This window comes from Crotalus tigris, unplaced genomic scaffold, assembly GCF_016545835.1.
Source record: "Crotalus tigris isolate CLP2741 ecotype Arizona unplaced genomic scaffold, ASM1654583v1 scf7180000017639.5415321, whole genome shotgun sequence".
Taxonomy (NCBI): Eukaryota; Metazoa; Chordata; class Lepidosauria; order Squamata; family Viperidae; genus Crotalus; species Crotalus tigris.
Genome location: NW_024096532.1, coordinates 2391990 through 2415962, shown reverse-complemented (window position 1 = coordinate 2415962; position 23973 = coordinate 2391990). Strand labels below are relative to the sequence as shown.

Genomic DNA, 23973 nt, shown 5'->3' with positions numbered 1-23973 from the left:
TTTAACAACTGCAGTGATTCACTTAACAACTGTGGCAAGAATGTTTGTAAAACAGGGCAAAATTCACTTAACACGTCTCACTTGGCTCCAGAAATTTTGGGCTCCACTGTGGCCGTAAGTCCAGGACTACCTATAAAATGGGTGAACTGAGGGGTGCCCAACATGGTCCATGCCCCACATTTTCTAACCAGTTAATTGAAGTGATAATTACCTCCTCCCCCATTTTTAAAATCTAATTGGTAGAAGCAGGATCATAAGAGTAAGTCTATAGAGAGAGGATCAGAACTTATAGAATATTTATACTTATCTAGCAGAAGAGATAAGGTGAGCTCATCCACTACACTCTGGGCCTGCTTATCCCTGTGAGTTCCCCAAATGTAGGAAACTCAGCTGGATAATTTACGGTAGTGTAGCCTGCTTTTAATTAAATGGTTTGATTGTGAACTGCCCAGAATCATTTTGGTGTGGTGGTTGGTGTAGACTAGGGGTAGGCAACCTTGGCTCTTTTATGATTCGTGGACTTCAACTCCCAGAATTCCTGAGCCAGCCAGCTCAGGAATTCTGGGAGTTGAAGTCCACGAGTCATAAAAGAGCGAAGGTTGCCTACCCCTGGTGTAGACATTTGATAAATAAACAAACTTCAGCAGAATGAACAAATGACATTTTGAAGAAAGACCCCTTCCTTGGGGAACTTCCGTCTACCAGAAGGTGGACCACATCTTCTCTGACTTGGTGGAATAGACTCTTTTGGTACCACATTCTGGTGAGAGAGAAGTTCCCTGAGGATGGGCTCCATCACGAGTCCAAAAGCTCAGGAGACTAAACTTCCGGTCTCAGTGACCAACCCAGATTGGATCCTGGAACATTATCCTGGGACACGTATGTTTGCCTTCATTCATGAAGACCCCTTCTCCCATTAATCACTGAAGAATTAACTTAGCTGTGCCTTGATTTGAGGAAGTGAGCACTGCTGTATATTCAGAATTCTTGGTGCGTACTATCCGTGAGTTCTCTAAAATAGCTGCATATGATCTTCTTTCTGTTCTTTGCTGGAGACTGAGGAACTACAACAGATAGGATATTTGTCACATAGTATGGAATGGAGTGGAGACTGAGGAACTACAACAGATAGGATATTTGTCACATAGTATGGAATGGAGTCAAGAACGAAGGGGAAGTCACACTGCTAGCTGGCATCATCTTCCATGTCATTGTTGTGTAGACAAACATGCGAATTATACCATCATCTATAATGGATGATAATGCCAATGTTGACGCAGCGGGATTAAAGAGAGGTCCAAAATCAGCTGCTATTCATTCTTGTCTATTAAAGTGAGCAAAAGGTAAAATTGTTGACAGGATAATAACAATTGGCTTCAAATAAGAGGTTACAAAAGAGTCAATACACGTGTAAGACTCTTAATCAGGTGCATGTTAGGGCAAATTAAAATAGCTAAAAGGGCAGGGGAGGATGCCAGGAAAAAGAAAAAAGCACGAACAGTGTCATGGGGCACAGAATAATTTTAGAAATGTAGACAAGGTCATTTCGCCATTCATACCGAATGCAGGTTGTATAAATAGCATGAAAATGTTGGCCAGAAAGCAAAAGATCCGTGGGTTCTGTCTTTTCACCACCACTTCAGCTTCTTAAACCCTATTGCCTCCTGGCTGGTTTTTCTTTTCTTTTTATTTATTTATTTTTGATCTGCCCAAAGGCCATCTCTCAAAAGCAGCAATTTGTTTCTGAAAAGAGATCTTGGAATTCAAGCCTCACCTGTTAATCTGGAAATCGTGCCCTGAAGTTTTGCTGCCTCCCAATTAGAAAACTCTGCATCAGCCATTGTTCTTTCATTACCTGAAGAGACCAACCTGCTCCCAATTACAGTTCAACACTTTTTGAGCTCCATCCTTTCAATCCCAAGCTTTGAGGTCCAATTTGCAGATGACATTTTTTGATGTGAGATTTTGGAAATGCCTGGTTTTTTTTATTTTTTTGCATTTAAATTACTTTTATAAAGAAGGGTACAAATTTTCTTACCAGACTTGAGTTACCCTGCAAATGTAACACCTTTCAAACAACGGTGTCAGGTAACGTGAGCTTAAAGCTATAATGCAGGAGTCTTCAAACTTGGCAACTTTAAGACTTGTGGACTTCAACTCCCAGAATTCCACAGCCAGCCCTGGCTGGCTGAGGAATTCTGGGAGTTGAAATCCACAAGTCTTAAAGTTACCAAGTTTGAAGACCCCTGCTATAATGCATAATGGAGACTCTAAATAAATCAATTCCTTTGAGTCAGGCTCAACTTCTGATGACTGCATGACTACAATCTTGCAGTTTTCTTGGTAGGTTGCTTTGTTCTGGGATGTTTAACTTTCTAGTCTATTCTATAAACCTAATATTTTTGGAGGAATCCCACCCAAGTACTGTCTGGCTTGACTCAATGTAGCTTCTGGGCTTAGCTAAGGACTGGAAGAGACTATTACCAAATATGATGTTTTCTTTTAAATCTGATACTGACCACTACAAGTAAGCATTTTTCTGTAGTTTTCAAGGTTTTGAAAATATTGTTTGAATAGGGATCTATTTCCCTGGGGATCCTGGTTGTTTATTCCTGAAAGAATGATAATTCAACCCCAGAACCTGATCTATTAGTATATGTAGGATATACTAATATATCTTAGTATATCCTACAACAGAGAAGCTATTGCAGATTCTGAATTACCTCCACTTTTGAAAAGATGGATACTCTATCACAGTGGTGGCGAACGTATGGCACGGGTGCCAGAGGCGGCACTCGGAGCCCTCTCTGTGGGCACGCGCACCGTTGTCCCAGTCCTAGGCCTTCAGCTGGGTTTTATAAAACCTTTTCACTTTAGGTCTCTGCCGCTGTGTGCAAAAAAAAAAAAAAAAGGTTCAATCAATCAATCAATTTCAACTTCTCAGATCTTGCAAAGTTGGAATTGATTGATTGAACTTTTTAGTCCCACTCAATCTGCCGTTACCACCACAGCCACATCCACCCAATGGGCCACACCTCAATTGGCCATACCCAGCCAATGTGCCACACCCACCCGGCACCCGACGATGCAAAGGTGGGTTTTGGGATGCAGTTTGGGCACTCGGTCTCTAAAAGGTTCGCCATCACCACTCTATCAGATTCTGACCTTGAAAAGAATAGTTTTCCTAAGCTTAAACAATGTATTCAGAGGCAATTTAAAACTTCCAATAGTAATTTGCTTTCCACTTCTGTGGATTAATAACAGATTAAAACATGGATTTAAAGATCAACTTGGGGTTTACCTGCATAGGGAAGTCAGCATACTCTGTATTAATTTGGCAAGGGATTTGCTATAGGCGCTCAACTCTGTACTCGAAGCAAAATTGCAAAACAATGTGTGCTTCCAAATGCGGAGAGAAGGGAAAAGGAAAGGTCACAGCCAGATGGTCCGGTTGAAATGCTTTCATCCTCTCTGGGAGCCAGCTAAAAAGCACATAAGCATTATAGTGCTGCTTTCATTGCCAAGCACTATTTTGCCAAGAAATGGTGCTACCCTAGTGCTTTAAGGAAAGACAAGTTGATGAAAGTGATTGACAGATTCCCTTGGCTTTCTTTCCCTCTTACCAAGTGTCACTACCAACAGGAAAACAAATCTTCATTTGGCCTTCTTAACGTGTGGCACGATGAGGCTGGGCAAAGAAGCATAGAAGAGATGGGTTGTCCACCTATTAGTGTCCAGAAATATTGCTTTAGTTTAGCAAGATTTCTCTCTATGGTGAGAAATTACAGCGGCAAGGTTGTTGATAGGACAATATTGGAAGCAGGAATTTTTGCCTACCTTGGAGGAATGGTTTTTTAAAGTTTCTTATTTATCTGAAATGGCAAAAATTTCTGCTTATTTGAAAGATCAATCCCAAGAGAAACACCTTTTGGTGTGGAAAAGATGGATAAATTTTATACAGTATAAGGATGATATTAAAAGATATTATTTAGCTTTTGAATAATTTATGTTTAAAGTTTAAGACAATAAGTATTTTTTATTATATATATATATTGGACCTTTTTATTATATATATATATTGGATTTTTTTAATCTAATTTTTGTTTTAGGTTTACTTAAGTTTAAATGTTTTGTATTTTCAGTTCTTGTTAATCCTGTATTCAGCTCTGGGAAGAGGGGGGGGAGGATTTTTGGGAGGGCTGGGAGGTAGTGGGTGAGGGATATTATTGTAAAATTGTAAAACTTTTAATTAAAAAAAAAGAAGAGATGGGTTGTCCACCTATTAGTGTCCAGAAATATTGCTTTAGTTTAGCAAGATTTCTCTCTATGGGTGAGGAACAGCTCAGAACAGAGTAGAGGGGATACTTCGCCAGGAGTGGCATGCAAGGGTTCGCACGCAGTTCCATTTGCGCAAGTGGCAGGCTTGTGTACCTGCCACTCTTGCAAATGGAACGCATAAGCAGGCGCTCATCCACTGATCATGCAAATGGGGATGCACATGCCTGCTGCTTCCGCAGCCCAGTTCGAAATGGCTCACAGCCCAGTAGTGGGCCATGGATCAGGGATTGGGGACCCCTGGCTTAGAATCAACTCTTCATGTATTTCTTTGTTTTTGGAGCCTGACACTGTTTGTGTGAGTGCATGACATGCATGTGTCACTCTCTCTCTCTCTCTTTCACACACACACACACACACACACACACACACACACACAAAAATGACGGAGTACATTTTAAAGAGTCACAGGTGAAAATGTAGATCAACTCCATTGGGGAAAAAAAACACTAGGGATAGATGCTATAAAAGCCTTTCCTGCAAAATCAGCAAGACTGCAGTGTCTATCCAAAAGATCAATTATAATGGGAAATATTTTTACTGACTCAAAAAGGTGCCCCTGATTAATCAGTGCACAGATATTTATATATTTACATGCAGACACATCTAAGCATGAGATTTGTCAGTAAATAGGCTGAAAGTAAATAGAGATAGTCCCCAACATATAACCACGATTAAGCCCAAAATTTTCATCACTAAGCAAGGCAGTGGTTAAGTGAGCTGGGCCCCATTTTACAACCTTTTTTGCCATGGTTGTTAAGCAAAATCACTAGTTATTAAGTGAACCGTGTGGTCATTAAACAAATCTGGATTCCCCCGTTGACTTAGCTTGTCAGAAGCTCCCTGGGAAGGTTACAAATGATAACCCCAGAACCCCAGGATATTGCCACCATTATAAATAACATGTTGGTTGCCAAGCACCTGAAGTTTGATCACGTGACTGTGGTGAAGATACGACAGTCATAAGTGCAAGGAATCACTTTTTTTCTGTGCCATTGTAACTTTGAACAACCATTAAATGAACGGTTGTAAATCGAGGACTATCTGTAATTGGTCCAGTCCTGGGAATGAATTGAACCAGATTCTGTCTACCACAGCACAATTGTATCTAGTAGTTTTCATATCTTACTGGCCCTCATTAGTTTAACAATCAGCTACATCTTAAGGGGGGGAGAGATATGACCTTCACACCTTGAAATGTGGATGCCGAATTTCACTGAAGATCTCTGCTTGCTGCATTCAGCCCAATCCTCACCCTTCCTATACACTGTAGCTCTAAATTTTAGATCCAGCACAGATCACAATGGTGTCCTCTGCGCAGCTGAACAAGGGCAGCTGGTCTCTGGCACCAGCAACAAGGTTTTACTCCAGCTTTCTGGCCCCCGTTATCAATCAAAACAGGAGCTTGTCATTAGGAGATAGACAGATGGTTCTCCCTCTTTCACACAGATACACAGTGCAGAGCCATCAAGCAGATAAAATGCATTTCAATTAGCTTGAATTATAGGGTGGGAGAAATCCATAAAATCCTGTGTTTAGGATAGCTCTCGTTTCCAGATTTTATATCTGGAATATAAAAAGATATGCCGGTACAGTCAGAAAGATGTGCATGTACTGTGCATCAGATTGCTTGTCTTTCAGTTATTTATTAAAATCATTTCCTTTGGATGTTGGGGGGGGGGGGAGAAACTTTCTGAAATGAAAGTAAGTACAGTCAGCAAAAAAAAAAAAAACCTAGCAAATATAGAAAGATGTTAATCAGAAAAAAACAGATCTTCAGAAAGGTCCAAAGGTAACCAGGGAGACCATAAGGACAATTACATATACCACAGAGGTCCCCCCCCCAAAAGAATAACTGATATAGATAATAACGTATTTAAGAGCAAAATCCAGCTAAACATAAGTATCTTAAAATCTCATGAAATAGAAAAGACTGCAATATGCTTCCAAGGTGATTTCATAGATAAAAAACTGTGCACGTTAACATTAAGATCCAGCCAGCAATAAATAGTTGACATACAAGTTGATCTTATTAGATCTTGATGAATAGAGAAACAACTGTTTGACTGAAACGCAACTAAAATGAATGGAGAGGCCCAATGCACAACATTTTAGGCTGTAATGTATGCATTACTCAATATGAATTTTTGTATACTGCACTATTTGGCAGAAAGATTTTTTTTTCTTCCAGATGGAAAGATTTTAGTGTTACCAACCAAAAGGCACCACTAATCCAGATTTTCCTTCTAACCCTTTCTGAAAAAGAAATGCAAGTCCAAGGCAGTACAGGTAGTCCTCGACTTACAACATTTTGTTTAGTGACCATTCAAAGTTACAACAGCACTGAAAGAAGTGACTGATGTCCATTTTTCACACTTCGCAGCATTCCCCCCCCCATGGTCATGTGATTTACATTCAGATGCTTGGCAACTGATTCCTAGTTATGACGGTCGCAGTGTCCCGGGATTATGCGATCCCTTTTGTGGCCTTCTGACAAGCAAAGTCACTGGGGAAGCTGGATTCACTTAGTAATTGTGTTACTAATTTTACTGTGGCAAGGGAGGTCGTGAAATGGGGCAAAACTCACTGAACAAATGTCTCACTTAGCAACATAAATTTGGGGCTCCCTTGTGGTGTAAGTCAAGGACTATCTGTAAAAAACAAGAGACTTATTTATTTATTTGTATCCCACCACCATTATTTTTATAAATAATTGAAGATGGTGAAAATACCGGATACTCCTTCTCCCTCCAGTTTCCCCCACAATAATAGCCCTATGAGGTGGGTTGGGCTGAGAGAAAGTGACTGGGCCCAAAGTCACCCATGTCTAAGACAAAGAACTCATAACTTCCTGGTTTCTAGCCTGATGCCTTAACCACTAAACCAGGGGTAGGCAACCTTGGCTCTTTTATAACTCGTGGCCTTCAACTCCCAGAATTCCTGAGCCAGCATAGTCCACGAGTCATAAAAGAGCCAAGGTTGCCTACCCCTGTACTAAACCAAACTGGCTATAGGTGCTGATGTCTGGATTCTCCCCAAGTTCAGTGAATGTCTGCAGTCTAAACCTCATCTAGAAGGACTGTCAATTTCTCATGGATATTGGACATGGAGAAGAAACTCCTAAGATATTAAAATATGGCAAGGTTCAGATGTTCTGGGAAATAACTGGTTGGGCTACCTACCCATGAAAGTTTAATTGGCTATTTACCCTATTTTCACTAGCTCTACAAACACAAGCTAGGCACAGAAGAGAAGCAAGAAGCGCTGGGCCCTTAGATACTCTGTAGAATCCATAGGTCATCTGGATTCAACTTGTTTTGCCCAAGTGTAATCTCACCTCCTGACTGAGGTTCTGGCAACATATCGATAGAATATTTTGTCTTTGAGATGTCCAGAGGAAAGTATGCAATCAGGATGTCTTACAAAAGGTGGACATTTGCATTATATATACACTCTTACAGGTAGATCTTGACTTACAACCACAACTGAGCCCAGAATTGATGTTGTTGAGTGAGAAATTTGTTAAGTGAGTCTTGCCCATTTTGTGACTTTTCTTGTCACATTTGCTAAGTGAATCACTTCAGGTGTTAAATTAGTAACACAGTTGTTAAATGAATCTGGCTTCCTCATTGACTTTACTTGTCAAGAAGGTCACAAAAGGGGATCACACGACCCTGGGATGCGGCAACTGTCATAAATATGAACCAGTTGCCAAGCATCTAAATGTAAATCACGTGACGACGGGGAATGCTGCAACGGTCATAAGTGTGAAAAATAGTCATAAGTCACTTTTTTCAGTGCTGTTGTAACTTTGAGTAGTCCCTAAATGAACTGTTGTAAGTACAGGATCACCTGTATATATCTCACTTTTTAAGCTATTGCAAACTTTAGCTTACACAATTATTTCAGATTATGAGTTTTATTAATAAGAATTTTGTGTCATCAGTGTTGATTCCTGGTAACAGCCTGGACAAGTCCCTGCAGTTTTCTTGGGAATGTTTTTGCAAGTGGTTTGCCATTGCCTTCTTCTTGGAGCTGAGGAAGAGGAACCGGCTCAAAGTCACCCAGCTGCTTTGTGCCTTAGGTGGGACTTCTGCTTTCCAGCATGGTGTCCTTAATCACAAAGCTTTGACTGTTAAATTTAAAAATCCAAATCCAAATTTCCAAAGATCTGCCAGCTATCTCAAGGATCTGGGAATTACGTTGGGATCAAAGAGTTAAGCAGCCAAAGCTTTGGGTTTTGATCCTGGTATTACAAGAAGCCATTCTTTAAACAAAAGAAAAACCTAGACCAAAAAGAGTAAGTTCTCATCTGACAGATATTAATAGTCCAAATTTACCTTGGACAGCCTTAAATGCTCAGCATGCCTGGGGAAGACTTCTTGCCATTTGTAGATGGAGGGACTGTGATTAGAGGCTCTCTTTGTCTATTTTTTTTTCTCACACTCTTGCACGTAGGCACACCTGGGGCAAAACCCTCATCTGTTCAGAAGTCAATCAGATTTCTGACAGATGTGCCTTTGTTCTTTATCTCCTTAGGAGTGAACAATGAACAAAAAAAATGTAGACCTTACAATATTCTACCCCAGAGCTCTGCACGTTGGCCGGTCTCAAAAGGAGGGATAATGTCCACCTGATCTCAGTCGAGGCAGAAGAAACTGGAATCTGAAGAAAGAACAATAATAGGCAGAATACAGAATACAAAATAACAGAGTTGGGTCCTTGGAGATCCTCTAGTCCAACCCCCTGCTCGGGCAGGAAACCCTATACCATTTCAGACAAATGGCTGTCCAGTCTCTTCTTAAAAACTTTCCTTGGAGTTTGAAAAATAGCAGGGACAGTTGGGTGTTATAAGCTACTTCTGTTGAGCCTTGAATGACTTCATGTGGTTTGGATCCAAGGGAACATTGCACATTTGGACAAATACTTCCAATTTCCCTGTTCCTCATTCTATATGATTCTAGAATAATGAATAATAGGTTGTATGGGCTGCAGTGGGTGAGAAATCTAAGGTTTTGTGATCTTCTCCAGATCCTCATTCCCAAAACCAAGTTTCAAATCTTCACTGTAAATGCATAACATCTGAATTGAATGTGACATGTGGGTAAATTGTGGAGGAAATGCCTAAATGAGTGTTTCTCAACACTGGCAACTTTAAGATGTGTGGACTTCAACTCCCAACTATTCCTGGCTGGGGAATCCTGGGAATTGAACTTCACACAAGTTAAATTTGCCAAACCTGAGAAACATTGGTCTAAATGCATTCCATTTTCAATTTTCCTCAGTTAAACTCTAATACATGTACAGGGCTAATTTGATCCTTAGAAAACATTCTTCAACATTGGATGGGGATAGAAAAAGAAAGCCCTAAATCACGGGTGTCAAATTTACTGCGTCACATGACGTGTTGCAACGTGTCGTGGCTTTTTTTGCATTGCTGGAGCTAGGGTGGGCTCGGCCTCCACATGATGCAACCAGCTAGCGGGCCAGCAGTTTGACACCCCTGCCCTAAATGTTGTCAAAAAATGCTATGCTGTTGGTGAGGTTTGGTTAATATTTTGCAGTTCACATTTTAAAAGGCAGTGTTTGAATTACAAAAACACATTCCAGTTAGGATTAAGACTCTGTCCAAACACAGAGGCCTGCAGACAAAGGAGGATCCTGTCTAAAATCCATGTACTACATCTCTGTGTAGTTTTCATAATATGAGCTTTTTTATACTATTCAAATACCTGCAAATACAAAGACAAGAGAGTAAAGCTGTATTTACAATACTTCCAGTTGCTCATCTGCTAGTCAAACCAAGAGTCTTTCAAATGTATTGTGAATACAACCCGCAGTATTCCTAGGTAAAAAAAGTACCAGTGGTTGCATTCACAATGTGTCTGCAGTATAGCAACCTGTTGCAATTCAACTCAGCTCTAAAACACCACAAATGCACACAACCTTCAAGAATGCTGGCTTCCTGCAAAAGTCATTCCTCTCTGACTCCAAATGAATCATGGAGAAAGAATGAGCCATCCTCATCCTCTCTCAAACTCTCTTCTCTGTCTGATCCAAACTCTCTTCTCTGTCTGATCCATCCTGATTTGCAGTCTTCTGCAGCTCTTCTGCATAGTAATACTGAATTGTGCTCCAGCTAATAAGCTCTTTTTTTGATGACATCAGAACACTTCAGTGTATTTGAGGTCTTTAGCCATTAACTCAGGTTCCACCAACTCTTAAAACTAGGATTTTTTTTTTATTTCAGTGCTATAATGGGGGCAATTATGCTAATTATAACATGTTCTAAGGATTGAATTGGTCCTGTTGTGAAATATGACTTGATAAGCTGGTCATATCTATATTTTCATCTCCAGCTAATCTTTCCTAGCTATCATTACTTTAATCAGTCAGCTTTTCCTATTCTTGTTGGATATGTTTATCTCCATACATCAAGTTATCTTTATGTGTAAAACTAAAAAGCACAAGGTGTTTCCTTCTTGACAATCAAACAGTTCTTTGTGCCTCAGGCCAAAGGGCTATAATAGTATGAAAGCTGTGTGCATATGTGCTTTCTCTCCGACACTATATTTTTCACCCATTCCCAAATCTTACGCTTTTTGTAATGTTGCAAGAAATACATATAGTTCTGAGTGTAGATCTATTTTCTTTTATCAGGAGCTTGATTGCATTCATAAGGTGACCAACTTTTTTACAATGAAAAGGAGGTCACAAATAAATTGAAGAAAAAAATATCATAAACAAAAGAAACATTTTATTCATTGCAACAATAATACAGACAACTTACATGTGCAAGGTTTGCCAGCCAGGTGTTTTGGCGCACTCAGCAGCAATTCCTATTGGCTTTCAAAAGCCAATAGTGGGAGTAGCACAGCTCATGCAAAAGGTGAAAAAAAAACCATCAAAAAAAGGTGCCGGAACGCTGTTCTGAGCGTTCTATGAGGGGGAAAAGAAGCCATGCAGATTAGTCTTCAAATATCGAAAAGGAGGACATGAAGGAGGACACTTTTTGAGGGAGGCCAGAACTTACAAAAGGAGGACTGTCCTCCCTAAAGGAGGACAATTGGTCACCTTAGCATTCAGCCAGTAGTCCCAAAGTTGCTTTTTCCAATAGGCAACTGGAGTTTCTTTTTTTTTTTTTTTTCTTTGAAAACATTTTGCTTCTCATCCAAGAAGCTTTTTGGATAAGAAGTGAAACATTTTCAAAGAAAAAAATCAAGAAAGTACAGTTGCCTTTTGGAAAAAGTCCCTTTGGAGCAGCCATGACCTGGATCAGGGGTGTCAAACTGCTGGCCCGCAGGCCAGTTGCATCATATGGAGGCTGCACTCACCCCAGCTCCAGCAATGCAAAAAAAGTTGCGATATGTCACGACATGTCATGTGACGTGGCGAGTTTGACACCCGTGACCTGGACGATTGAGAATCTCCATAGATCAGAGGTGGGAAACTATGGCTCTTTTATGACTTGTGGACTTCAACTCCCAGAAACTCAGGAATTCTGGAAGTCCACAAGGCATAAAAGGGCCATAGTTCCTCACCCCTGCCATAGATAGATATCCAGCCAGCAAATAATAAAAGAGGGGAGGGAGGGAGGAAGAGTGAAAGAGACAGAAATTGAGTTGTAGGACAGAAATCTCGCCCAAGATTATATATTGACTTTGTTGTGAAGTTCTAGTTATTTAAGCACTAAGCCCAGCATTGGCTACTTCTGGAAGCATAAGCTTTCCATATGTGTGTGGGTTGTCTGCAAGGAAAAACAAGGCAAGGTGCTCAGTGGAGCAGAAGCTGAAAGTTATAATGGAGGTCTTGGAAGTCTTTTTCTCAAGTTATGTGAAGGTCATCTTCAAGGGTCATTTCACAGAAGTATGCTTAGTCACAGTATTAATAGGCCAGGGGTAGGCAACCTTGGCTCTTTTATGACTCGTGGACTTCAACTCCCAGAATTCCTGAGCCAGCCATGCTGGCTCAGGAATTCTGGGAGTTGAAGTCCACGAGTCATAAAAGAGCCAAAATTGCCTACTCTGTAATAGGCAAATCTGTCCATCCATCCAAGTATCAGTCAAAAGTTATGACTGAAAAGAGATAGATCACAACCATTTTGAAAAGAGACAGAACACATCCATATTGATATGGATGTTTCTAGTTACTACAGAGACTCCTTGACTTATGATCAGTTGCTTAATAACCGTTTGAAAATACAATGGGCCTGGATGGGTGCTTTACAGCCTGAAACATTTCTGGCTGTTGTAAAATGTCATAGCACCTCCCCCTCTCATGCAACATTTCAGGCATTTGGCAACTGGCTCGACCAGTTGCAGCATCCCTCAGTCACACGACCATAATTTGTGACATTTTTTTGCCGGTTTCCAGCAGAAAATGCCCAATTGGAAGAATGGGTTCATACTTACGATTGTGGCGTTCACTGAACAATCACAATGACTTGCTTAACAACCACCACAAAAATTGGGTCCAGTCATGGGGGCCTCGACATACAACTGTAACGACTTACAACCATAAATCTAGTCCCATTTGCAATCATAAATCGAAGACTATCTGTAATCCAGCAAGAATACCGGACAGTTCATCAGTAGGTGAATGTTATGAAATGATGGTCTCCTAACAATTAAAAACTGCTTTTTTAAAAAAAAAAAAAAAATCCCATCAATGGAGAGAACAAAAATACACACTTTACCTGAAGATGAGGCAATGCATTTTTTTTAGCTTACCTTTATACTCCTTTTACCCCATCTCATACACAAAGGTAGTTACATTGGTTGCTACAAGAGTTGTACTAGAGAAATTAAGATGTTTAATTAATTAATTAATTAGCCTGAAGACTAAAACATATGAACATACAGTTGCAGGAATTGGGTATGGCCAGTCTAGAGAAAAGAAGGGCTAGGGGTGACATGACAACAGTGTTCCAGTATTTGAGGGGCTGCCACAAAGAAGAGGGGCGTCAACTTATTTTCCAAAGCACCAGAAGGCAGGACAAGAAACAACAGATGGAAACTAATCAAGGAGAGAAGCAACCTGGAATTAAGGAGAAACTTTCTAACAGTGAGAACAATTAACCAGTGGAATAAGATTGTTTTTAGAGGTTGTGCGTGCTCCATCACTGGAAGTCTTGAAGAAGAGATTGGACAGCCACTTGTCTGAAATGGTATAGGATCTCCTGCTTGAGCAGGGGGCGGGGTTACTATAAGACCTCCAAAGTCCCTTCCAATTCTCTTCTGATTGATTTATATAGCAAATGGATTTGATATAAAGGAGAAGGGAAGCATCACTCATTGGAAAAAGAGAAAGCTTTGTGGTGATTACCCAGTGCATACATTCATGTATTCTTGGCAGTGATACAGAAGTGATTTGCCACTGTCTAGTCTCAATATTTGTTTTACTTTTCACTCTAGCTATCAACTAGCCTGCAATCCTGGGATTTCCATATAGTGAATTCATGCCATCAGTGTGCATGACACTTGATAAGGCAGCCCCAAGCTGTTTTCAAGGAAATTAAGACAGATGAAATCAGGGACAGAGTGAAAATCCACATTCAACTGTATGAGATTTTTACCCTGCTCTTCTTCAGAATCGCAACTCATTATATAATCAACAGAAGAACATTCTAGCTTCAAATAGTAAGAATGGGCCACTTTAAAACTGTGGATTATCCATACATCGATTTGGTTTTCATAGGATATTGTTTCCAAAATCTGATCTGGGGAGATTTCGATCTGTCTGACTTTTAGAGGGAGATTTGTAACTTTCAGGAAATAAATATTCCAGAATTGGAAATGGCAAAATAAATATTAGAATGTACAAAGTGAACATTGAAATGGCTTTTCTTGCTCAGAACAGAGATTTTTTTTAATGCAACAAAAATAGAGATGCAAATATACAAATTCCTTTAGATCATCAAATCTTCCAAGATTTATATCTTCTCATACATTTCAATCATTTTGAGAAATTCAAAATTGACTTATTTCTGGGATCCAAGAAGCATCTAAGAGGGGTCTTCTGAGCCATGGCACCCCCCAAGTGATACATAGCTTATATAGTAGTTCTCAAAAGTTTTCCAAGGACAAATTAACATTTCCATAAAGTAAAAAGTTGGCTCTGATATTGCAGAGGCAGAATTGTAAGGAGTTGTTCAAATGCTTCACAGAAAAGGGAGGGTTAAGGAAAGATAGCAAGGCAGATTTTAAGAGGTCAGGAAGGCAGATCCGTGCAAGAGAGACAGTGAGGGAACAAGATGGAACTGATGACATTTGAACCAGCAAGTCAGAATATGAGAAGCAAAGGTCATGCAATCACAAAGAACTATTGGGATAAGAACAATAGAGGCATTCGAGGGCACAGTAAGAACTGAATATCAATGAAATACAGGGCTACACATTAGATTTTTAAAAACGTTGGATCCAGCCTACCTTAACAGGACAATCTTTCTGTTCCTTTCTTGAAAAAGAAAAAAGAGCTTTTTAGGAAGATGAAATAGGCCATTTTTTTCTAAGTGCACAGGTAGTTCTCAATTTACAACCATTCATTCAATGACTTGTTTCAAAATGACAACAGCGCTGAAAAAAGTCACTTATGACTTCTCCTCACACTTGTGACCACCACAGCATCTGGTGTCGTGATCAGAATTCGGGCATTTGGAAACCAGCATGTATTTACAATTGTCCCTGGTTCATGCAATCACCATTTGTGACCTTTCCAGCCAAGCAAAGTTAATGGGAAAAGTAAGGACTGTATGGTTCACTTAACTCCCATCTTGGTTAAACACAGAAATTCTGGTCCTAACTGAGGCTACCTGCACTCAGGATTTCTCCCAGACAAATTTTTTATTGATTTGCAACCTTAGTTCCAATGGGTAAAATAACCATGATGTAACTCTGTTTAGGAGAGACACATACATCACAGCAGCCACTGTATTCCAGCGAGAGGTTTACTGTTCTGTGAATGAACAAAATGAGAATATATTTTCTACCACTTTCTCGCCATTGCATAAACTTTTTATTCAAAGTTTTACTGATTACCAAATCAAGCAGCCATGCCACAGTAATAGAATTACATGATTCAAAATTAAGCACTGGATTGTCATGTTGCAGTGAAAATGAATGATCAGAGTGCACATTGGCCAAGAGGCCACATTTTAATATTCCAGTACCACAGAAAACGTTGCTGCTCTAATTATAACAGATTTATCTCAAGTAGAAGATTAAAATATTACTAAGACACAATTAATTATTTTAAAAATGCTACCCCACCATCATGATTTTTATTGGAATTCTGCCTTTAGTTCCCCATAGACGTGGAGCAGGATAGAGCAGGTTGTTTCCCTGAATGGAGCCAGTAGCATTTCTGCTTCCCTTTGATAATTCTCTATCTTCTGAAGGAAATCAGCTTGGTTTTCCTCCTTCCTGTTGCATTCTTCTTCCCTTGGGGTGCTGAATGTGGCTTTGGCTGGTTTCTTTGCCCTGAAGGATTAACAATTCATCTTGAAAGGCTGTTGGCTGGAAAGACTTTGAAGGCCTCACTCTTGAGGAAGAAGCCAATCCTGTTGATGGCTCTGGCCACACCCTGGGCTTCCAGATAAATAAGCACAATATCCCCCACTTAACGTAGGCCACACTTTCTAGGCACATATCTTGTGCCTGCAACAGGAGCCGGATAAAAGTCATTCCTTGGGGGCTTGAAGGCTTTCTGTTGCTAATGCCATCTTTCCAAGAAAGGGGGAGAAGCTTACGAGGAGAAATCAAGAAATCCCAGGTACAGCAGGTGAGTCTTGTAGAGGAGGGAGGTGACAAAAGATTAAGAAAGTGACTTCCTGTCAAAATTATCTGGGTATAATAGTAAAAAAAAAAAAAAAGCAGAAGGGAAAAAGGAGTGAGAGCAATGGGGTTGCTACCTTTTTCAGAGTTAGACCTCTGGACTCTACGAAATACTGAATTCTCTGCTAGCTGGTACAGTCAGGCAGATGGTTGTCCCAATACTCTCCAGAGATGCTGAACCTGGAACCTAACTGAACATAAAGCACATACTCCACTCCAAAAGTATGCTCTCTGCTCAAGGGAGATGGTATTTCTGGACAAATCAGTTTTCTGGATACAGTGGAGAACCCATTGAAGGGAAGGTAGTATAAAGAATCAGAATTGTAAAGTTGTGAGGGGTCGTCCAATCTAATCTCTGGGTCAGTACAGGAATCTGAATTAATCCATCCTGGAATGATGGCTCTCTGGCTTTTGCTTGATCCTATCCAATGAAAGGAAGTCCCCACCATCTCTCTTGAGTAGTTAATGCCACTGACAAACTGCTTTTATTGTTAGGAAAGTTGTTTCTTAGTTGGAATATTTAATGTGAGAAGAGAACCAACTCTTTTTACACGTATTGTGTTCTTTTCCATTGTTTAGTTTATGGTGCTACTATTTTACTTCTATTCTGTTTACACTCCTTTCTTTTTCTTCCTTTTAATATTGTAAGCTGCCTAGAATAGCCCCACAGTAAGACAGGCAGCAAATACATTTAACAAGCAAAAAAATAAATATTATTTTTTCCTCCATGCCTGCACTCTCAAGAATTAATTGGGGCAGGTTTCTATAGGAGAAACTTCATCATTTCAACAGCAGGCCAAAATAATAATAACTTTCCCAGATTATATTCTGTAGCTCTTGAAGGGGATGTGTGTGTGTTGCGTATTGGGCTTTCAAATCAAGGTTGATTCCTGGTGACTACCTAGGGATGTCCTTGCAGTTTTCTTGACTTTTACAGAAGTGTTTTATCTTTCCTCCTTTCCTAGGGCTGAAAGAGAGCGATTGGCCCAAGGTCACCCAACTGGCTTTGTACATAAGGCAAGACTAGAACTCATGGTCTACAAGTTTCTTGCCTGGTGCCTTAACCAAATTGATAGAGAAGCTTTATTAGAGAGAAAAAATAGCATTTTTTTTCACCAAAAGGTAATTCAGTTGAATAAGAATAAGAATGGAAAGTGAAAAGAGGTTGAAAATCATATTATGGTTAAGTTGTCAGCATCAGGAGGAATGGGGAGGTGGTCTTCTTTGCCTTTAACAGCTATAGAAATGTGGAGCATTCAGATATTGAGGGGAAGGAATGGTGAATGCACTATTTTCTGATTTCCCCCCCCCCCCAATACTTAATAGAAAACAATTGAAGGTATAAATTAGAGATAGTCAAGCTGTTTGGCCAGAGGAAAACATAACTGCATAGAAGGATAATATATTTGGAAGAACTGGAGAGCAAGCTTGCAAGTTCCACAAAATCATTCAAGAACATAGATGTTGAACAAAGAAGACTAGGAGCTGACAGGAAGGAAATTCAAAAGTAACATTAGAAAGTATTTCTTCACAAAAAGAGCAATTATTATTTATTAAATTTATCGGCCGCCCAGCTTACCACAGGTAACGGAAGCCTGCAACCAACTTTCAGTTGAGGTCATCATCAGTAACTAAGTTTAAACATGCTTGGGATACACACATGTCTATCGGTGAACAAAATTTAAAAATAAATAAATAACAAAATAAAATAAATAAAAATGTCTAAATAAATAAGTAAAAATTAAATAAATAAAAAATTTAAAAAATTAAAAAGAAAAAAAACAAATTCAAAGGGCAGATTCAATGGACCACTGAGGTTTTTTTTTTCTGCTGTCAGTTTTCTGTTTCTAAGGGCTCAGGGTAGAGAATCGAGGAAAGAAAAGCATATTTTATTCTTGGACCTAATGAATCCTCAATACCTCACTTGTGACAGTTCTAAAATCAAATGAAAACAATATTGGGAAGACTTTTGCTTTGATCCTATCTCATTCACTCTCGGTGATTTATGGGGTTTATCCTCAGGCCAACATGCAGAAAATTGCAGCCTTAATGAGGTCAGCCCATGACAGCCATAGACAGAAAAAAAGCACATTTTTTTTTTGTCTTTAGTGCTAACTGGGACTAACAAGAGTGAAAATTAATAAAAACAAGACTATTGTTATATTAGCAAAGCTAGAGATTGATTTTAAGTGATACACTGACAGGAGAATCAATAGAAGACCAGATGGGAAATGGCAGAGGGCATATTGATTGTCCAATAGGCAGTCACTCTCATTAAGTGCTGGAAAACCATCTTTCTGACTCCTAGCATTCTATTCTTACAGGTTCAAAAAGATTGTTAAAACAAGGTGAATGATGTCCACCTGAAAAGAAGCAGGATACAGTAAGCCAGTAAACTTAATTTGAGTGTTCTCTAAAACAGATTTAAAATTGCAAGTACTATATCTGGGCATGGAGACAAAAATCCTCAAATCACAACAGCATAATATTTGTATCAAAGCATTTTAAAGGTCACAAAGCAATCAGGGTTTTTCACAGAGGCTCATTTGCCAGTTTAAAATATATTTATATATCGTATTAGGGCCAGTTCAAAAGTAGCTTTGGCCGTTCAGTACTGCAATCTCATTTTGTGCCATAGCTTCAGCCTAGCACATGGCTGAATGCACTTTGTGTTCTACTCTCTACCCTTAATAGTTCCATTCTTACCCTGAGGCTCACAGTAATGTAGGCTTCTAGTTAAGGTTTGACTTCTGTCCTCTCTCTTTTTAGAAATTAGGGTTGGAATCACAATAAGCCCCAATAAAATTCTGCAAATTTTGAGACGTTCAAAGAAAGCAGGTTCTTACTCTGTAAAAAAAAAAAAAAACTGTCTAGTTTGAGATCCTGTAGGAAAGCAAAGTATCTTCTAACATTAGAAGTATTTTGCAAGCTGAGAAAATACACCTTTCTAAAAAATATGTTGAGTGACTCTAAAATGTTGAACAAATTTCTGCCTTTCCGTTTAGTTCAGCTTCCCTCCATTCCTTTGAAAAAAATCAATCATTGAACTTTTTTTGCAATTAGCGCCATATATTAAGCCGATTGTATGTTTTGTTCTCCTTTTTCCAATTCCAGGTTGACAAAAACTTATAAAGAGCTCCTGCACCATAGTCTCTCTTGTTAACACCTCCCCAGGATTAGCTTGTTTTGCACAGCATCCAGGCTGGGCCATCAATTTCCTCTAGTTGACCTCACCTTGGCCAGGACAACTCCCCATACCTCAGAGATGGGGGTGGCCAAAGTCATCCGGCACTTCAGTGGGGGTGACGGGGCAGGAGAACTCCAAGAAGATGGGTCAGTGGAATCCCCCCAAAACTGCCACAACGGCAAGCTCGTCACCATCCAGCCACGCAGCCGTTTTGTGAAGAAGGATGGCCACTGCAACGTGCAGTTTGTCAACATGAGTGAAAAGGGTCAGCGGTATCTTACTGATATGTTCACCACCTGTGTGGATATCCGCTGGCGCTGGATGTTTCTCATCTTCTGCCTTTCTTTTGTGCTCTCCTGGCTTCTCTTTGGCTTCACTTTCTGGCTCATTGCTGTACTTCACGGAGATCTTGCACCTGAGCACCCTCCCAACTCAAGGCCTTGCTTCTCCGAGGTCACCAGTTTCATGGCTGCCTTCCTCTTCTCCTTGGAGACCCAGACGTCCATTGGATATGGCTTCCGTAGCGTGACAGAGGAATGCCCCTCGGCTGTCCTAGCTGTGGTCTTGCAGTGCATTCTGGGATGCATCATTGATGCCTTCATCATTGGTGCCATTATGGCCAAGATAGCCAAGCCAAAGAAACGCAATGAGACCCTTGTTTTTAGCGAGATTGCTGTGGTGGCCATGCGAGATGGAAAGCTCTGCCTTATGTGGCGTGTAGCTAACCTGCGGAAGAGCCACCTGGTAGAGGCCCATGTCCGGGCCCAGCTGCTGCAGGTAAGGAGAATATTGGTGAGAAACCTATCAGTAACAGACAAAAAAGCAGCCAGACATTTGGAGAAATTTTAAGATATATTCTAGAATTACTGAAGGGGTACAGGAAAGGATAAAAAAAAATCTGGATTGGGAAGAGGATGAGACAGCAAGTTGGAGAAAATTTGGAGGAGACAAATCTGGCTGGAACATTGAGAACAACAGCTACAGGAATATTAATACAGAATGGATGGATGGATGGATGATGGATAAATGGGTTTAAGAAGTGAGAAGTTGAATTATGTGGATCTGGAAGGAATGATGAATACAAGGTTGGTTTCTGAATGGCGTAGAGCATGTTCACAATACAGATAGGCTGTTTAAGCCCTTCATACCATGTGACAATCATGCAATGAAACCTTGGTGTGATCTAGGCCAGAGGTCCCCAACCTTTTGGGCACCGGGGACCGGTTCCGTGGAGAGAGATTTTTCTGTGGACCGGAGGGGGCATGGTTTTGTGTGCTGCCTGCATCCCACAGATGGGGCTTTGCTTGTTTGTGCTGCAGCCCGGTACTGGTCCACAAACTGGTGGTTGGGGACCCCTGATCTAGGCTTTACACTGAGAGAGCCAACAACTTCAATCTCTTTTTCAACCATCAGAAATGACTATTGGCTCCACAGGATGGATTTTATACCTTGTCTTATATAAAAAGCCTAATATATAATCTCTCTTCTTTCCTTTGTCTCCTTTTCACACAGCCTCGTGTGACCCCTGAAGGCGAGTACATTCCCCTGGATCACAGTGATATTAATGTGGGCTTTGATAGTGGCACTGACCGCATTTTTCTGGTCTCCCCTGTGACCATTGTGCATGAGATTGATGCAGAAAGCCCTCTTTATGAGTATGGTCCTATGGAGCTGGCCAACGCTGACTTTGAACTGGTAGTCATTTTGGAAGGTATGGTAGAAGCTACTGCCATGACCACTCAATGCCGTAGTTCCTATCTGCCAAGTGAACTGCGCTGGGGACATCGCTTTGAACCTGTACTCTTTGAGCGGCGTGGGCACTATGAGGTTGATTACCAGCACTTCCATCGTACATATGAGGTGCCTGGAACCCCAGCATGCAGTGCCAAGGAACTCAGCCAACGTAAATACAGGGTCTCCCCCATTGGAACCACTGCTGCTCGTTCTTCCTTCTGCTATGAGAATGAAGTGGCACTTACAACCTGTCATGAGGAAGAGGAGGAGGAAGAAAGCCAGGGAAAACACCGAGTGAGTATGGAGAATGAAACAACCACTATCACATGACGTGATTCTTGTCCCTCAACTGAGGAGAGCTGAGGAAAGAAGAGGTAGTAGCACCCATATCAGATTTCACATAGTTGGGCTATTAAAACAATTGGCCAAAGTACCACATTTTCATACTTTGACTGACTGTACTCCCAAATCAAACACCTCAACTTGGTCATTGCTAGAAGAAATAGCATGGAATGAACGGAAGACTTTTCTAGATCATTTGTCTCTGAGGAGAGTTAAGGGGTTACAGATATACACTATGTCTATGTGAGGGGAAAGGGGAAGTTTTAGCCCAGGCAAACTTGCGAGAAAGAATATCCATTTCATGGACTTCAAAACAGCCCATGTATAACCTGATGTTTGTAGTAATACAAATTAAGATAACACTAATTAGGTGGAAGTCTGATGGATCAACAATATGTTTACTGTAAGGAGCTTGAAAACTCTGTAAGAAGATGCTTGATGACGCTGTACTAGTGGCTGCCCCATCGTAGCTGTCTCATGTCTGAAGCTTCAGGAAACAAATGGAGCAGCAACATTCTGTGAACAATGGAAATGGTGGTTTAGGTGAAATTCTACAGAACTAGAATATGTCTGGTCTATAATGAAGCAGTTCTGCCAAGTTTAAAGATGTGCATTTATTTTCAGAGATAGAAATGATATATCCACAGGGCAATAACCTAATCGTACACCCCAGGAATACCACTTTTTCAAACGCAGATGAGGAACCCTTTCCTAATTAGTCCTGCAAAATTAACTGGAAATTCTTAACAAGTACACATGCTGAGAAGTTTATTATTGTGGTCTGATAATACTTGGAATAAAGGAGTCTTTATAAGAATGGGTAATGTAGTGTACTGCATAACATACACATGGAACTACAAAACAAGTGTTTGCATTAAAAATGCAACTTAACCTGTGATAGCCGTATCATTTTTTTCATGCTTGTGGGAATACATACATATAAACTTTCATATTAACAGGGATATGAAAGGCTGCCTACTCTAAAATTAATTTTTGAAAGGCAAACAAAGAGAACTATAGATTTAGAGCTAAATCTGTTCTCTTCTGCTCTTTTCCCCATGTTGTACATGAGTGATAACAAAAATGGTCAATATTTCATCTTCTGCTGATGTACTCCATTGATTTCAGGGACACAGATGAAAGCTTGTTAAGTAGTTATGGCACCTGGATCAGAACTTTTAAACTTGTATTTTGCTGAGCTCAGTGCCTCTCATCCCTCCACTTGCTCTATGGCTAACTTTGAGGAATGGCCGGAAAAGAAGGATAGATTGGGGAGGAAGGAAAGAAAGATTATCCTAGCATCACATTAAAAATCTTAGTCTAATCATCTGCTCCCCAAAGCTTGATGCATATTAGAGCTGTGAAAAATCCTGACACAAACAGCTGCTACCCAAGCTGGTGGATGGTAGCAACATAGGCTGAAGGTCAAAGAGGTGATAGCGGAGATTGGATTTGCCGCTGGGAGCTCAGATTAATATGACACAGTTCCATCATTAATCTTGTTTTATGACAGCAACACGGGCGGGTAGAGGCAAACACATTGGGTTGTACCCTCTTCACAGTTTTCATTCCTCTCCTATCACCCTGGACCTCAAAGCACTGGCACCCAGTGTTCATTTGGGTGCCAATAATGTGACAGAACGTCAAGAACTTCTCGCCACCAACATAAGCAAATGACAAATTCAAGTGATAAAGCATTCTCCTTAAACTTAAAATATCCTCTCATGGGTCTCTAATCTCTAGGCCACGGGCATATTTTAGATTGACATGTGAAGGTTACCTCCAGATTGGGGCAGAGGTCAAATACACATTGTTTTGTCATGCTTCTTTACTGAGTGACTTGTGTCTGCCTATGGCTACTTCCATATTGTTGATGTTCTCTATCTTAACCAGCCAACCTTGGTCTAGGTCTAGGATCTCACTCCAATGTTGCTTCTGGTGTGTCTAGAAAGAAAATAATAACTATCTGTACTTCATTCACCTTTAACATCCAGCTTATTCCCTTTCTTCTTCCATGGATAGGAATATTTGGTATACCTTGACAAGCAAATTTCTGAGATACAATTATACAAATATAAGTTTTCAGTCATCATCATCATATTACATTTTTATATATGTGAGGAAGAATCCTACCTGTATTTGTTTTCTGATACTTCAGATTTGGGCTATCTCTTACGCCAATAACTGGCTATGAATTATTATTCTTTAAGAAGTTCAAGGCTCATAGATATATGAAAATCTTCCCTCCTTCCATCACACATTTTATTATCGCATCAACCTTGACTGAAGATTGGCTGAAAGAAAGCAAGTGGCTCTTTAAGGAAACTTAATAAAGGTCTTCTCAATCCTATTGTGTTTTGATCCATATGCTAGTATATGTCCTAAGTTTCTTGGGGAAAATTGGGTCCCAGATCTTTGTCCTTCAATATACAAGAAGGGTCCTGGTTTATTTCTTGATTGAAGTCATGTCCCCCTCTAATTTCAGCTCTGAAACCAGTGTGCAGTATAAAAACTACTTAAATGTCACAAATGAACATGCACAAG

At 40.2% G+C, this 23973-nt stretch overlaps 1 protein-coding gene and 1 pseudogene across 6 annotated transcripts in view; both read left to right on the top strand.

Annotated features, from left to right (window-relative positions):
* The window catches only part of KCNJ14 (potassium inwardly rectifying channel subfamily J member 14), a 74857-nt gene extending 52530 nt beyond the window's left edge, over nt 1–22327 (top strand). For 2 of the 6 annotated variants that reach the window (XM_039335126.1, XM_039335130.1), the window contains 2 exons: nt 19281–20130; nt 20866–22327. In XM_039335126.1, coding sequence (XP_039191060.1) covers nt 19432–20130; nt 20866–21417 — 1251 coding nt within the window. In that variant the 5' untranslated portion in view covers nt 19281–19431 and the 3' untranslated portion in view covers nt 21418–22327. Of the gene's footprint in view, nt 1–8150; nt 8420–13349; nt 16114–16135; nt 17289–18490; nt 18550–19280; nt 20131–20865 lie in introns of those variants that run through there. The other 4 variants (XM_039335127.1, XM_039335131.1, XM_039335128.1 and 1 more) reach the window with 4 other exon arrangements.
* Nucleotides 300–422, top strand: LOC120304582 (annotated as a pseudogene).
* Nucleotides 22328–23973: the final 1646 nt, after the last annotated feature.